This window comes from Hipposideros armiger, unplaced genomic scaffold (assembly GCF_001890085.2).
Source record: "Hipposideros armiger isolate ML-2016 unplaced genomic scaffold, ASM189008v1 scaffold_1713, whole genome shotgun sequence".
Classification (NCBI taxonomy): domain Eukaryota; kingdom Metazoa; phylum Chordata; class Mammalia; order Chiroptera; family Hipposideridae; genus Hipposideros; species Hipposideros armiger.
The window spans coordinates 33,692-49,775 of NW_017733063.1; the positions used below are offsets into that span (position 1 = coordinate 33,692).

The 16,084-nt window shown below is 42.5% G+C and overlaps 1 protein-coding gene across 1 annotated transcript in view; it reads right to left on the reverse strand.

The window, feature by feature from the left end:
• LOC109378057 (adhesion G protein-coupled receptor E1-like) overlaps positions 1-1,005 on the reverse strand; it is a gene marked incomplete at its 3' end in the record, with an annotated part of 33,209 nt that extends 32,204 nt beyond the window's left edge. The window contains exon 1 of the mRNA XM_019634508.1: positions 941-1,005. Coding sequence (XP_019490053.1) covers positions 941-974 — 34 coding nt within the window. The remainder of the gene's footprint in view (positions 1-940) is intronic.
• Between the last annotated feature and the right edge of the window lie 15,079 nt (positions 1,006-16,084).

The window sequence follows — 16,084 nt, forward strand, 5'->3', positions numbered from 1 at the left end:
TTTTTATTGGGGAATTGGGGGAAGGGGAACAGACAAGTTGCTGTTGTTTTGTTCTTCAGTCTAGTTGTGGAGGACATTGCTTCACTGGCCCAAGTTGACACCACCATTGCGCTCTTCCTGGGTGAGGCAGATCAGTCGCAGGCTTCTGGACGGCTGCTCACTGCGGCTGCTGGCCGCTCACACCGGCTGCTGGCTACATACCGTACACATGGCAACCCACTGCAGCAGGGGCTGCAGCCTACGCTGTTGCAGGTGACTCATAGCAGCCCAGCTCCAGGTTGAGCTGTTGTTCAGCATCTTAGCTGTAGAGGACAGTGTCACTGGCCCTCATATGTGGGATCCAACCCGGGCCCTCTGGCATCCCAAGCCAGCTCTTAACCAACGCGCCACTCGGCCAGCCCTGGGGCCTGCTTTTAAATCCTGGCTCAACCTCTTACTAGATAAATGGCCTTGGGCACATTATTTAACCTCTTTGGCCTTAGTTTTCACCTTGATAAAATGGGGCTATTAATGACCCATTATCAGGAATTTTATGAAGATCAAATACGTTCTCTATTTGAGGATGTAAGTGGGTAATTGCTGTATCCGTTAGTGGCTTGTTTTCTGCCTGCTCCCTCTCACTGGGATGTCAGCCCGGTGACAGCAGGAACCTTGTCTGTTTGTTGGGTGCTCTGTCCTCAGTGCCTAGAACAGCACCTGGCACATAGAAGGTGCTCAGGAAATACATGTCAAACACATGACTGTAAGGAAATTCTGCCCTACAGATGGAATTCCTGGAGCTGAGTGATTTATGTCAAAGGTCCCTCAGTGAAGGTGTTTGCCGTGTCCAGTCTAGAATTATAATCTCTTGGCTGGGCAGCTGGTGGTCCCCCCTTGTTCCTACGGTCTATTTCCAGTGAAGTCCTTCCCCAGCCCCCCCCCAATTCCACTTCATACTCACCCCAGAAGAGGATCAAGCTGAAAGTCCACATCATGCTGCTTCTGTCATTCAAAGAGGAGAACCTGTTCTCCTTCACAGAGTTTTGAAGAAACAGGGTGTCAGGAAAGGGGAGGGGAGGAGCAATAATTGCTTAATTGCTGCCAGAGCACCACTGGCATTTGTGCTGAGTAGCTGCTACTAAATGGTGAAAATGTGGTAAACTCCTAATTTTCTCCTTTCTCCCCAATAAAGAGAAGTTGGCTATCCTGTGCACTGTGGCCTCTCTCTTCTTCTCTCTCCCCTCCTGTTCTTTTTTCTTTCCCCTCCAACATCTGTCTCCCATTTCTCATCACCTTTCATTGCACCCAACAGTAAATGAGCTTCCATCACCTGTCCCTCATGAAGCAAGCCCCAAGTTCGAGGGCATCTTCGCAGCCTGCCCTAAAACTAACCATCTCCGCCATCATGTACCAGTCATTGTGCTAGACACATTGCTAACTAAATTTAAAATACATCGTCATGTCAATATCGTAAAGTAGGAATTTCAACCTTTCACCTATTTTACAAAAATAAAGTAAAGAAGGAAACTGAGGCTTGGAAAGAAGATGTGACTTGTTCAAGATTACTGGGAGGACCCAAGGTTTGAACCCAGCACCCTCTGCCTGGGTCTTAACCATCTCCTCTTCCTTTAGCTCTCCACTATATCTGATAGCCTTATCCTCATCAGCACCATGCAAAGCAGCACTCCCCATATTCGCAGCCCCCAACCCAACACACACACACACACACACACACACACACACACACACAATCTCATTCATATGGAGGTCTAGGGACACCTTCATTAAGGTCCTCCAGAAACTGACGCAGAGACAAGGATTCTAGCGAAAGTAGCTTCTCAGGGAGGCGACCCCAGAAAATTCCAGCTGGGGAGAGAAGTGAGGCAGGAGCGGGAATGAGCCCACAGTGGGTGTGTTATCAAGCACGTTACACGGTGAAACCTGGAGTGTAACCTCACTGGGCACCTCTGGAAGGCCACATAGAACACACTCTTCAGAGTTATCCCAACTGAGGGGCCAGGGAGCTGGGGGATTTATCCACCAGCTACTGTCAGTCATGCACTGAGCCTTGTGTCAACCCACGATACCTCAAACCTGGTCTCCATGCAGACAGCATGGACCCAGACACAGATGTCAGTTTCATGTGTCCTGCGGGGTTGAGTGTCACGGGTGTGGAGAGGTACCAAGAGCATCTGTTACAAGCTAGAAACGAAATGCAAAAACCAGTTCTAAGTTCTTGGGAAGAAAAACCCTAACTTTTTACTTTACCTTCTTTTCGCTCTCCACAAGGCAAAACACCCACCTTAGAGTTATGATCCCTGCAGCAGATTCATCAATGTTTCTCTGTTTGCACATCAAGGGGCCCTGCCGGATAAAGCTGCAGTTAAGAGCCAGTGTGAAAATACAGCAAATTGCACCAAGAAGAAGGATAAAGAGAGCTGTGTTATGTTTAAAAGAAGCATTGGAGGGTAATTGCAGACTCTGAAAACAGATCGGCCCTCCCAGGGGTGGGGGGCTGGGAGGTGCGGGGGTTCAAATCCCATCTCTATTACTTGCTAGCCATGAGGGGTCCTGTGAAAGTTCTTAATCTCTCTATGCCTCAACATTTCCATCTGTAAAATGGGCTCAATAATTAGTAGGATCTAATTCATGGGGCTGCCATGAGCATATGAGTGGGTGTATGTGATGGGCCTAGAACAGAGCCTGGCACACAGGAAAAGCTCCATGTGTTGGCTATTATGGCAACAGGAGCTGGGATCAGATGGACCTGGGGTCAAATCCTGAACTCTGCAAAGTATTTCCAAAGTGACCTTGGATGGTGACTTGCCTCTCTGTGCCTCAGTTTCTTCATCTGGAGAATGGGTGTAACAATAGGCCATGTCTCAAAGGATCACTGTGGAGGGGATGCAGTAACGTGTACTAATGTTGCAAACTGGGAGGGACTACTGGGGCTTGTATTATATTTTCTTCTGTAGTCCTTGCTCAGTGCGTCCAGGAGTGTGGACCATGGAGGCAGACAGACCAACGCAGTAATTTTAACATATGTGCACAAATCCTTTGACCCTCCTCCCTTCAAGACGGGGAAACTAAATTCTCTCTCCTTGATTATGCGCCGGACTTACTGACTTGCTTCTAATCAACGGTGAAAAGAAGAGGTGAAATCATGTGACCTCCGAGATTGTGGCACCTGGGATATCTGAGGTCATAAGAGTCATTGTGGCTTTCTCTTTGCTCTCTCTTCCCAGGGTCATTCACGGTGGGGGAGGGAGGAAGCAGGCACTTCGTTGTAAGGACACTCACTCAGCTCTATGAAGAAGCCCACATGTCGGGGAACTGAGGTCTCCAGACAGCAGCTTGGCTGTCACCTCATGAGAGACCCTTATACAGAACCATCCAGCTAAGCCACCTCCAGGTTCCTGACCCTGGACACCATAAGAGAAAAAATTTAATTGTTGTTTAAAGCCATTAAGTTTTTAGAGTAATTTGTTACACGGTAAGAGATAACTAATGTACCAAAAGCAATTTTCCCCATTGGTAAAATGAGGGTAATAGGGCCAGCCGAGTGGCTCAGCTGGTTAAGCGCATGAGCTCTGAGCAACAGGTTTGCCTGTTCGATTCCCACATGGGCCAGTGAGCTGTGCCTGAGCTGAGCTGCCACTGAGCTGCCAACAGGTGGCAGGATGGCTCAGCTGGTGAGAGCATGTGCTCCTAACAACAAGGTTGCCGGTTCGACTCCCACAGCGGATGGTGGGCTACGCCCACCCGCAACTCATATCGAACATGGCGCCTTGAGCTGAGCAGCCGCGAGCTGCCCAGTGGTAGCCGAATGGCGACTGGACTTGGGGCTGAGCAAGCTGTGACCTCCACGACTCACAGCAAAGATTGAAGGACAACAACTTGGCTGTTCCCCTTCCCCAATTCCCCAACACTGTTCCCCTTCTCCAATAAAATCTTTAAATAAATAAATAAATAAAATTAAATTAAATGAGGGTAATAATAATTTCATAGGATTTGAAGTGTAATGTGATAAAAATCATAAAACCCTTCTGGGCACAAATTGAATGCTTAATACATATTAGTTATTATTGTCATCACTATTATTTGCTATGCTAAATTGTCATGGCTACTCATAGGAGAAGTCACAAACTTAGAGGCCTAAAACCACATGAATTTATTATATAAAATTACAGATCTGTAGGTGAGAGTGCCAAACGAGTCTAATGGGGCTGAAATCAAGATGTCAGTGGGGCTGTGTTACTTCTGGATGCTCTAGAGGAAAATCTATTCCTTGTCTTTTCCGGTTTCTAGAGGCACCCACACTCCCTGGCTCATGGCTTTTCCCCCCTTTTCCCCTTCCTTCATCATTAAAGCCCACAGCATAGCTTCTTTAAAAATCTCTTTCTCCTCTCTCTCTCTCTCTCTCTCTCTCTCTCTCTCTCTCTCTCTCTCTCTCTCTCATTCTTTCAATGATAGATAGATAAATAGATAATGGATAGATGGACACACAGACATATAGATGATAGCTACCTTGATTAATCTCTCTCATTCTCTCACTCTCACTGACCCTCCTGCCTCCCTCTTAAAAAGACCCCTGTGATTGCATGAGACCCACTTGGATAGTCCAGAATAATCTCCCCATCTCAAGATCCTTAACTTAGTCCCATCTGCAAAGTCACTTTCATGTTAGGTCATATATTTACAGGTTCTGGGGATTATGATGTGGACAACTTGGGGTGGGGGAGCCTCATTATTTTATCTATCACAGATGGGGGCTGGGGTCCTGGCAAGTGATTGAGGACACAGATGCCAGTCACCCTCCAAACCCAGAAGAGGTGACCATGGCTATAATAAGATCTGGTCAGCAGAGACGCTGCAAGGACAAGGGCAGGCATAATGGGAGAAGAAGGGGAAGAATGGGGTAGAGGAAACGCACAATTGCTTGCAGAATCCTAACCCCCTTGTGACTTTCACGGCAAAGGGGAAATCTAGGGACACTCAAGATTGAAGAAATCAGCTTGGGGGAGTCCTAGAGACATCATTTGTCCTCATGCTGAATATGGGGGAATTCCAGAGCAGACCTATCTAACTTGACCGTGTCCCTCCTATGCTCTAAACCCTCCCATGGCTCCCTATTACCTGAGGATGAAGTCCAGGTTCATTAAAACAGCACTCAAAACCCTGGTCTCCCCCTTTGGCCTAATTGCTCCTCACCACCCTCTCAAAGCCCCAGTCATCCTAGGCTAACCAAAGCCCCTGTTGTGGACCCTGTTGATGCCCTGTCCAGCCACCCATTAGAACCTGGAGCGCCCATCCCCCAGCAGCTCTGAACGTTGCCTGCTAACAGCTCACAGTTTTCCCTTCTCCAAAGAACCACACTCTCGTCCAATAGCTGCATAAGCCCTCAGACCCAGCCCACAGCCAATAACAGATGGTCACAGAGAGGAAAAGGCCAGTCCTTGCCCCAAGGAGAGATTAACTCAGTGATGTTATTCAGGCTCCAGGGATACCCGTGGAATCAGGCTGAGCCCCTGCCTCTATCCTACCCTGCTTTCTTCACCCCTTTCTGCTAAAACCCTCCCACAATAAACCCTGTGTAGCAGAACCCTCGTAGCAGGGTCTACTTCCAGGGTGGCCTAAAAACCCCTCCCAGCCATTAAACACTTAGCTGTCTCTAGACCCCAAGTCTGACATGGGTACTCACCTAAAATCCAATGCATCTTTCCAGTGTAAATAGCACCTTCACCAGGAAGACTTCCATGTAAATATCACCTCCACCAGGAAGCCTTCCAGGGTAAATATTACCTCCTGCAGGAAGCCTTCTTTGACCCCCCAACTCCATGGTTAGGGACCTCCTCTGTGCTTCCCCCATACCAACACTCAGTGTGATCTATGCTGGTTTGAATGTGTGTTTCCTTCCAAACACTGGGAGCATCTGGGTACAGAGAAGGAGTTTTGTTGGCGGTTGTATCCTAGAAAATGAAAAAACAAATGAGGAAAAAGAAAGAAACTGATACATCTCCTGATCTGCCAACCTTCCCCTGCCTGGAGAAAGAAGAGCAGGAATTTGAGAGCATCAGCTGCCCTACTGCTGGAGAGAAGGGACCGGGGCCTGAGAGGGAAGCAGTTACTGAGGGGCAGAGCGACTTCTTCCGTTGAAGGATTCATGGTGATCCCGGGCTCCTGAGACTCCTGGCAAGCAGACATAAGTGGGTGGTCAGTGGTCCCTTAGGACCATCCCCAGGTTCAATGATGCACTAGGAGGACTCACAGAACTCAGCGTATATCCATCCTCACAGCTATGACTGACTACAGGGGAAAGATACAAAGCTAATCAACAAAGGGAAAAGGCACCTGGGTTGAGAAGCGGAGGAAACCAGCTGCAAGCTTCCAGTCGTTGCCCAGAGCCAGGAGAGGAGGGAGGGATGGATTCCAAAGGGCTCAAGGAAACTGAGGGAAATGATGGAACTGTTCTATATCCTGATTGTCACAACCCATCAATGTTCACTCCATGAAAGTAAACAGTGTGTTGTACAAAAATCACTCTTTGACAAAATTGATAAGGTTGGATCCAAAATAAAGAATATCCACCATCCTGCCAATTTTATTGGGCGTTAAGGGACCAAAAGGTTTTATGCTCTATAAAGGGACCAAATTAAATGCTTTTTGAGTTTCTCTACTGTTTTCATAGAGAGTTGATCTCATCTCACAATGACTTTTGACCTTCAAAAAGTTAAGTAACCCACCTAAATCTATACTTCCTTAAAAAGAAAAATAAAATAACAAAACTGGTACAGTTTCCCAATTGCACCCTAACTAATAAGAAATATTTCTTGAAATCCTTCCTGGTCGATGGTTGGAGTTTGGTCATGCTCTTTTGAATGTACATAGCCTGCTGTTGCACGAACATGTAATAACTTGCTTTTCTGATCTTGGAGTGGATGCTCATGGTTGCTGTCCCTCTGCAAATGTCTGCAGAAACTCAGTTCCCTGAGTGGTTTTAGTTATCATTGCATCTCACAAGGGACAGAAGAAACAGTAGAGGAACTGTTACCCTAGACCTCAGAAGTAGAACAAAAAGAGGATGTGCAAGTGCAGAAGCTTTAGGAAGAAAAGAACAAATCATCATATTTGCTCCCCAAACATAGGGCCCCTGGACCCCTGCCCCTCCAAACAGGCAGCAGAATTTGAGGGAAGTGGGTCTTGAAGCATCTAGAGAAGAAAGAAGATGGGCCTCCAGGCCTAAGCCTCAGAGAAAGAGGAAGGCTCTGGAAGGAGAGGGATCTCAGAAAGATACAGTCCAAATAAGGGACAACATATTCTGTGAGCTTTGAGGACTGCCTTTTCTGGCACATAGAAAAGTAGTTTCATTGTATTTGTTTGCTGGGGTTGCCATACAAAATACCACAGTCTCAGTGGCTTAAACAACAGCCTCTTATTGTCTCCTACTTCTGGAGGCTAGAAGTCCAAGATCAAGGTGTTGGCAGGGTCGTTTCTCCTGAGAAACGACAGGGCCTCTCTCCTTGGCCTGTAGATGGCCATTTTCTCCCTGTATCCTCACATGGTGGTCCCTCCGTGCATGTCTGTGTCCTAATCCCCTCTTCTTATAAGGATACCAGTCAGATTAGATTTTACCTTTTTTTTTTGTATTTAATAAAAAAGCTGATCTTTATCCTTATATTCTTTCTTCATGTTTGATGTTACATTTTAAAAATTACATAATAGGGCCGGCCGAGTGGCGCAATGGTTAAGAACTGGCTTGGGACGCCAGAGGGCCCCGGTTCGGATCCCACATATGAGGGCCAGTGACACTGCCCTCCACAGCTAAGATGCTGAACAACAGCTCAACCTGGGAGCTGGGCTGCTGTGGGCGCCGGCGACAGCGTAGGCTGCAGCCCCTGTGGCAGTGGGTTGCCACGGGCTACTGTGTGTAGCCAACAGCCAGCATGAGCGGCCAGCAGCCAGTGTGAGAGGCCAGCAGGCACTGTGAGCGGCTGTCCAGAAGCCGGCAACTGATCTGCCTCACCCGGGAAGAGCGCAATGATGGTGCCAGATTGGGCCAGTGAAGCAACATCCTCCACAACTAGACTGAAGAACAAAACAACAGCAACTTGTCTGTTCCCCTCCCCTAGTTCCCCACCCCCAATTCCCCAATAAAAATCTTTTTTAAAAAAATTACATAATAGTTTTTAATTAACATAATAAATCCTGAGTTTTTTTATTGTCCGGCTTTGTTGTTACTGGTCAATTGTAGTAAAATACACACAATGTAAAACTGACCATCTTATCCATTTTTAAGAGTACAGTTCAGTGGCATTAAGTATATTCACATTTTTATCTTGATTACCCCTTTAACAACCTGATCTCCAAATATAGTCACATTGTGGGGTCTTGGGGGTGAGGGCTGCAACATATGGATTGAGGGGGGACACAATTCAGCCTGTAACATTCACATTCTAGCTCCAACCACTTAGTGTGTGACCTTAAGATGTGAGAGCCTCTATGAACCTCAATTTTCTCATCTACCCAAAACTACATATTTACTTTATATAATTATTATGAGAACTAAATGAAGTAATACATGGAAAGTGCTTAGTAGAGGAACAAGTACACAGTAAGTATACATCAGCTACTACCCTGATATACTACATACACATAAATAAAATACATACATGTATTATTTCTATAGGATGTTACAATGGGGCTCTCTCTCAATTAAGATGCAGCCCCCAAATATGGGAGAACATAACAATGAAAGTCAATAATAAAGCTTTATTATGTCATCCAACCAGAGCTTTGACGATGACTAAAAATCACCCTTGTGACCTCTTAGCTCAAGGATCAGCAAGTTTTGCTGTAAAGGGCCAGGGAGCAAATATTTTCAACTTTGCAATCCATAGGGTCTGTGTTGCAACTCCACCATTATAGTGTGAAAGCAGCCATAGATGATATGAATGGGAGTGGCTGTGTTCCAACAAAATCTGTGAACACTGAAATATGAATTTCATATACTCTTCATGTGTCATGAAATATTATTCTCCTTTTGCTTTTCTTCCACCATTTATAAATATAAAAGCCATTCATAGAAGCACTATTTGCAATAGCCAGAAAGTAGAAAGAGCCCAGATATCCTTCAATGGATGAATGGATAAACAAAATGTGGTCCATGCATGTAATGGAATGTTATTCAGCTATGAAAGGAATGAAACACTGATACTCACTAGTGGATGAACCTTGAAAACATGATGCTCAGTGAAGAAGCCAAAAACAAAAGTCATAATTGCATCATTCATCTTATATAAAATATCCAGAATAGGTAAAGCTATAGAGATAGAAAGCTGATAAGTGGTTTTCTGGGGCTGGGGGAAGAGAGAAGTGAGGAATGACTGTTAATGGATATGAGGTTTCATTTTGGGGTGATAAAAATGTTATGGAACTAGATAAAGGTGACAGTTGTACAACACTGTAAATGTACTAAATGCCACTGAATTGTGCACTTTAAAATGGCTAAAATGGGGAGTGACATCAGAAACATGGTGGCATATGGAATCCCTTTAATCTCTCCCCTTGAAGTTACAACAAGCTAAACAGCTACGATTCAATAAAGGATTCCCTGCACAACACACAAACATGTCTCAGGGATCCTCACACCAAAACATCTCAAGGTGGGCAAATTGAGGCAAACAGGGGAGGAGGGTAGGGAGAAGAGCAAAGACGGGAGCCTCAGACGCAGCCCAGAGCTCACTGTGGGGCTTTGGAGAGGGGAGGATTCAGGCTGCAGGTGCACTCTCTGTTGCCCCGAGTATTCCTGCCTGAGTGATCAGCATATAATACAGCTGAACCCAGTGACTGAGACAGAGGCCGAATAGAGAAGTACAGCAGCTGTATTCTAGCAGCCACAACTGCCAGGCAGAAAACAAAGCCATGGAGCCTGGCTGCCTCCTCCACCCTCCCAGAACTAGCAGTGGGACCCAGAAGAAACTGTAGCAGTGAGGGTTGGGTTACAAAGCAGAATATATACAGCCCTGAGAACTGGACAGAATGTTCCTGCATGGCAGATGCACACTGCAGCTAATCCCAGTGACAAGCGTGGAGATACAGAGGTGAGGCAGCTGAAGTTACCATTGGCAGTCAGCATTCCTGGGAGGAGAACAAAGCCACAAACACACCAGCAGCCTTTCCCAGCCCACCCCACCCCCACCCTTCACAGCTGATCCCAGCAGGGGTACTTGGGACACCTCAGGATAGAGGTGGTGCCCTGAGGCTGAGCTGACCTGGTCACAGCAGAGTCAATCACTTCCCCAGGAAATACAAGGGATCTATCTCCCACTGCCCAGCAGAGATCTGAAAACCCAGCCAGAGCAGTACAAAGAAAAATAAAATGCTGTAGCGCCACCTACTGGAAAACAAAAGAAAGATATCTTCTTATCAACCTGCAGCAGAATTCACTATCATAGATGCCTAGGCAAAGAAAGAATCCATCAATTATTCTGAATAACCAAGGAACAAAGTAGCGCTGAAAGAAAATGAAAATTTTCCAGAAAGTAAACTTAAAGACATGGAAATATGTGACTTAAATAACAGCGAATTCAAGATGGCAGTTCTGAAAAAAACTCCAATGAGATGCAAGAAAACTCAGGCAGTTTAATGAACTCAGAAATAAAATCAATTAATAAAATGAATACTTTACCAGAGATATTGAAATTTTTAAAAAGAACCAAGTAGAAATTCTGGAGCTGAAGAACTCAATAAAAGAGATGAAGAATGAAATAGTGAGCTTAGGAAATAGAGGTAACCAGACGAAGGAAAGGATTAGTGATATTGAAGATAGAAACCTGGAAATGGCTCAGATGGAAGAAAAGAGAGACTTGAGAATTAAAAGAGATGAAAGAACTCTACAAGAACTATCCGACTCCTTCAGAAAGAGTAATATAAGAATAATGAGTATACCAGAAGGAGAAAAGAGCAAGAAGGGCACAGACAGCCCATTCAAACAAATAGTCAGTGAGAACTTCCCAAACCTACAAAAACAAAAAACAAACAAAAAAACCTGGATCCTTGAATCCAAGAAGCAAACAGAACACCTAATTACCTCAATCCTAACAGGTCTTCTCCAAGGCACATTATACTGAAACTGTCAAAAGTTAATGACAAAAAAGAAGCCTCAAGGCAGCCAGGGAAAAGAAGATGGTAACCTACAAAGGAAAACCCATTAGAGTATCATCAGATTTTTCAGCAGTAACTCTGTGAGCCAGGAGAAAGTGGAATAGAATATTCAATTATTGAAAGAGAGAAGTTACCAGCCAAGAATAATATAGCCAGCAAAGTTATTCTTTATATATGAAGAAGGAGAAAAGACCTTTCCAGATATTCAGAAGCTGAGGGAATTTTCTACCACATGGCCTGCATTACAGGAATTACTGAAGGAGGTCATTGTGCCTGAAACAAAAAGACAGAAGAATACAAAACCCTGAGTAAGATTACTAACAGACAGACAGAAGCAGGAAATGACAACCCCTACACATAATAGGGCACTATATACTTAAACAGAACATAAAAAGTAAAGGAGATAAAAACATAAAAAAAGAAAAAGAGAAAAATAAGACAATTTGCTACTGCAACCAGAAATGACTTATAGTATAAATAGGTATAATTTGTGACAACCCAGAAATAAACTCACAGCACAAAAAGGGGATGGGGTAAAGTTCTGAATTTGCAAAGGAGAATGCAGATAAGATGCATGCTGAAGAAAAAAAACTACTGTATATATAAAACTTTCTTTTATATAAACTTAAGGGTAACCACTCAAAAAAAAAATCCAAAACTGATACACATAACAAAAAAAGAGGAAACAGAGGGAAAAAATCATATAATAACCACCAAACCAAAATAACATACAAAAACAAAAGCAAAGAGACAATGAACACTGATCTCCAGAAAACAAAAGATAAAATAGCTATAGAAAATCCTCATATATCAATAATCACCCTAAATGTAAATGGGCTGAACTCACCAATAAATAGGCAAAAAGTAGCTGATTGGATCAAAAAACAAAACCCAACCATATGCTGCCTCCAAGAGTCACATCTCAGCTGCAAGAACAAATATAGACTCAAAGTGAAAGGGTGGAAAATGATACTCCAAACAAATGGATGGCATCCAGAGAAAAGTGGGTGAGTCATATCTGATGAAACAGACTTCAAGATCATTTTAAAAAAAGGTATCAAGAGACAAAGATTGACATTTTATGGTGATAAAGGGAACAGTACATCAAGAAGACATAAGACTTATCAATATATACAAGGTGTGATCAAGAAATATGGTGAACGCGGCTGCCACATGCCATCCAACAGAAAGGCAGGGATCTTCAATATGGGATGCGGCATGTTGAATCTTAGTAACAGTGTGTGACAATTTTCACCTTGTCTGGTGCAGTCATCAGGGTGTGAGCTACAGTTGGGAGAAGTGTGTTTTAAAGTGTGCTGTCCTGAGAAATGGGCAAATGGTTTCATCCTCCATTATGACAAGGCTTTGTGTCACACATCGCTTCTGGTATACGGAAATTTCTGTCAAATAATAACATTACAGTGTATCCTCATCCACCTTATTCACCAGATCTGGCACCGTGCAACTTCTCGCTCTTCCCCAAAGTCAAAATAACCATGAAAAGTAAACATTTTTAATCAATTCAGGACATTGAGGCAGGCACAACAGCATAACTAAAGACACTCATGAAAGAAGACTTCCAGAACTGCTTCAGAAAGTGGCAAGAATGATGAGATAAGTGTATGTAAAGTGAGGGGGAATGTTTTGAGGAGAATAAATGTCAATGTGTCTTTTACTGTAATCGTTTATATTTAAACATTCACCATATTTTGTGATCACACCTCATATGCTCCCAATCAGAGACACCAAAATATATAAAGCAACCAATAATAGAACTAAAGGGAGAAACAAAAACACAATTATAGCAGGGGACCTAAATACCCCATTGACAGTTATGGATAGATAGATCATCCAAACATAAAATTAATAAGGAAATATCAGCCTTAAATGACACATTAAACGAAATGGACAAAGTTGACATTTATAGAGCCTTGCATCCCAGAACATCAGATTATATATTCTTCTCTAGTGCACGTGGAACATTCTCAATGATAGATCATACGTTGGGACCCAAAACTAGCCTCAAAAAATTTCAAGCCACCTGAATGGCTCAGTTGGTTAAGAGCTCGCTCAAGAGTTTGAGCTCTGAGCAACAGCGGTTCGATGCCTGGCCTGAGCTGAGTTGCCGCTGAGCTGCCAAAAGGTGGCAGGATGGCTCAGCTAAAAAAAAATAAAAAAAATTTTCAGAAGATTGAAATTATACCAAGCATACTCTCCAACCACAATGCTTTGAAATTGGACATCAACAGAAAAAAAAAGCAGAAAAAATCACAAATACATGGAGATTAAACAACATGCTATCAAAGAAAGACAGGTTCAAAGAAAAATAAAAGGAGAGATCAAAGGATACATAGAAACAAATGAGAATAAAAATACAACATACCAAAACTTTTGGGATGCTGCAAATGCAGTAATAAGAGGAAATTTATATCATTACAGGCCTATCTCAAGAAACAAGAAAAACCCCAACTAAAACTAAACAACTTAACATTATATCTTTATTATTTTGTTATTAGTTTCAGGTATACAAAATAACATAATGATTAAACATTTACACCCCTCACAAAGTGATAACCCTACCTACTACCCATCTGATATCATACATAGCTATTACAATACAATTGACTATATTCCCTATGCTGTACTTTACATCCTGTGGTATATGTCTATCACATATTATATACCAATATATCAATATTATTTTATATTAGTTTCACTCTGACTGCCGGCCACTCATGCTGGCTTCCAGACACTCATGCTTGCTACTGGCCATGGCTCACAGCAGCCCACGGCAGCCCACGCTGGCCCACAGCAGCTCACACTGATGCAGTCACGGCAGCCCATCTCCAGGTCGAGCTGTTGCTCACAATCCTAGCTGTAACAGTCATAGTTTACTGGTGCAGCTTACTGGACCATGTGGGGATCAAACCAGCAGCCCTGTTGTTCAGAGCTCGCGCTCTTACCAATTGAGCTATCCGGCCGCCCCCAAACAACATAATCCTTTTATGGAAAACCATAAAGACTCCACCAAAAAATTAAAAAAATAAGAACAATAAACAAATAGGGTAAAAAGCTTCAGGATACAAAATTAATGTACAAAAATCCATTTCATTCCTATATGCTAACAATGAAATTATAGAAAAAGAAATGAAAAAAAATCCTTTTGCAAATACAAGAAGAAGAATAAAATACCTAGGAACAAACTTACCAAAGGGTTTGAAGGACCTATATACTAAAAATTACAAGACATTATTAAAAGAAATTGAAGAAGGTACAAAGAAATTGAAAGATATTCCATGTTCATGGATTGAAAGGATCAACATAGTTAAAATGGCCGTATTACTCAAAGTGATATACAGATTTAATGCAATCCCCATCAAAATCCTAATGGCATTTTTTAAAGAAATAGAACAAAAAAATCGTCAGATTTGTGGAACCACAAAAGACCCCAAATAGCCAAAGCAATCCTGAGAAAAAAGAACAAGGCTGGAGGTATCACACTCTCTGACTTCAAATTATACTACAAAGAGACAAAAAAGCATGGTATTGGAGAAAAACAGACACCCAGACCAATGGAACAGAAATGAGAACCCAGAAATAAACCCACATATATATGGGCAGATAATTTTAAATAAAGGAGCCAAAAATATACAATGGAGAAAAGAAACCCTCTTCAATAAATGGTGCTGGATAAATTGGAAAGCCATGTGCAAAAGAATCAAAGTAGACTGCTATCTGTCACCATACACCAAAATTAACTCAAAATGGATCCAAGACCTACATATAAGACCTGAAAAATAAATTGCATAGAAGAAAGCATAGGTACTAAATTTATGGTTTAGGGAGAATTTTATGAATTTGACCTCAAATCAAGGTAAGTTAAAGCAAAAACAAATGAATGGGACTATATCAAACCAAAATGCTTCTGCACAGCAAAAGAAACCATCAACAAAACAAAGAGGCAACCAACTGAATGAGAGAAGACATTTACAAACAACACCTCTGTTAAGGGGTTAACTTCCAAAATATATAAAGAATTTTCACAACTCAAAAAAAAAACAAACAAAAAACAATGTAATTAAAACGGGGCAGAGAACCTGAACAGACACTTTTCCCAAGAAGACATACAAACAACCAACAAATAAATGTAAAGATGCTCAACTTCATTAGCTATTAGAGAAATGCAAATCAAAACCACAATAAGATACTACCACACACCTGTTAGAATGGCTATTATTAACTAGACAAGTAATAACAAGTGTGGGAGAGGTTGTGGAGAAAAAGGAACTCTCATACTCTACTGGTGGGGATGTAAAGTGGTACAGCCACTATGGAAAACAGCATGGAGTTTCCTCAGAAAATTAAGAATAGAATTACCATATGACCCAGCAATCTCTCTTCTGGGTATCTACCACAAAAAATCTAAAAACATTTATCTGTAAAGATATATGTACCCCTATGTTCATTACAGCATTATTGATGGTGGCCAAGACATGGAAACAGCCAAAGTGTCCTTCGATAGATGATTAGATAAAGAAGTGGTACATATATGCAATGGAATATTACTCAGCCATAAGAAAAGATGAAATACTGCCATTTGCGACAAAACAAATAAATCTTGAGATTATCATGGTAAGCGAAATAAGTCGGATAGAAAAAGTCAAGAACCATGTGATTTCATTTGTATGTGTGATATAAAACTGAAAGCAAAAAATGAACAAGACAAACAAAAACTCATAAACACAGACAACAATTTAGCAGTTACCAGAGGGTAAGGGGGGAGGAGGGTGGTAGAAGAGGGTAAAGGGGGTCAAATACATGGTGATGAAAAAAGAACTGACTCTAGGTGGTGAACACACAATGCAATGTATAGATGATGTATTATAGAAATGTACACTTGAAACCTACATGATTTTACTAACCAATGTCACTCCAATAAATT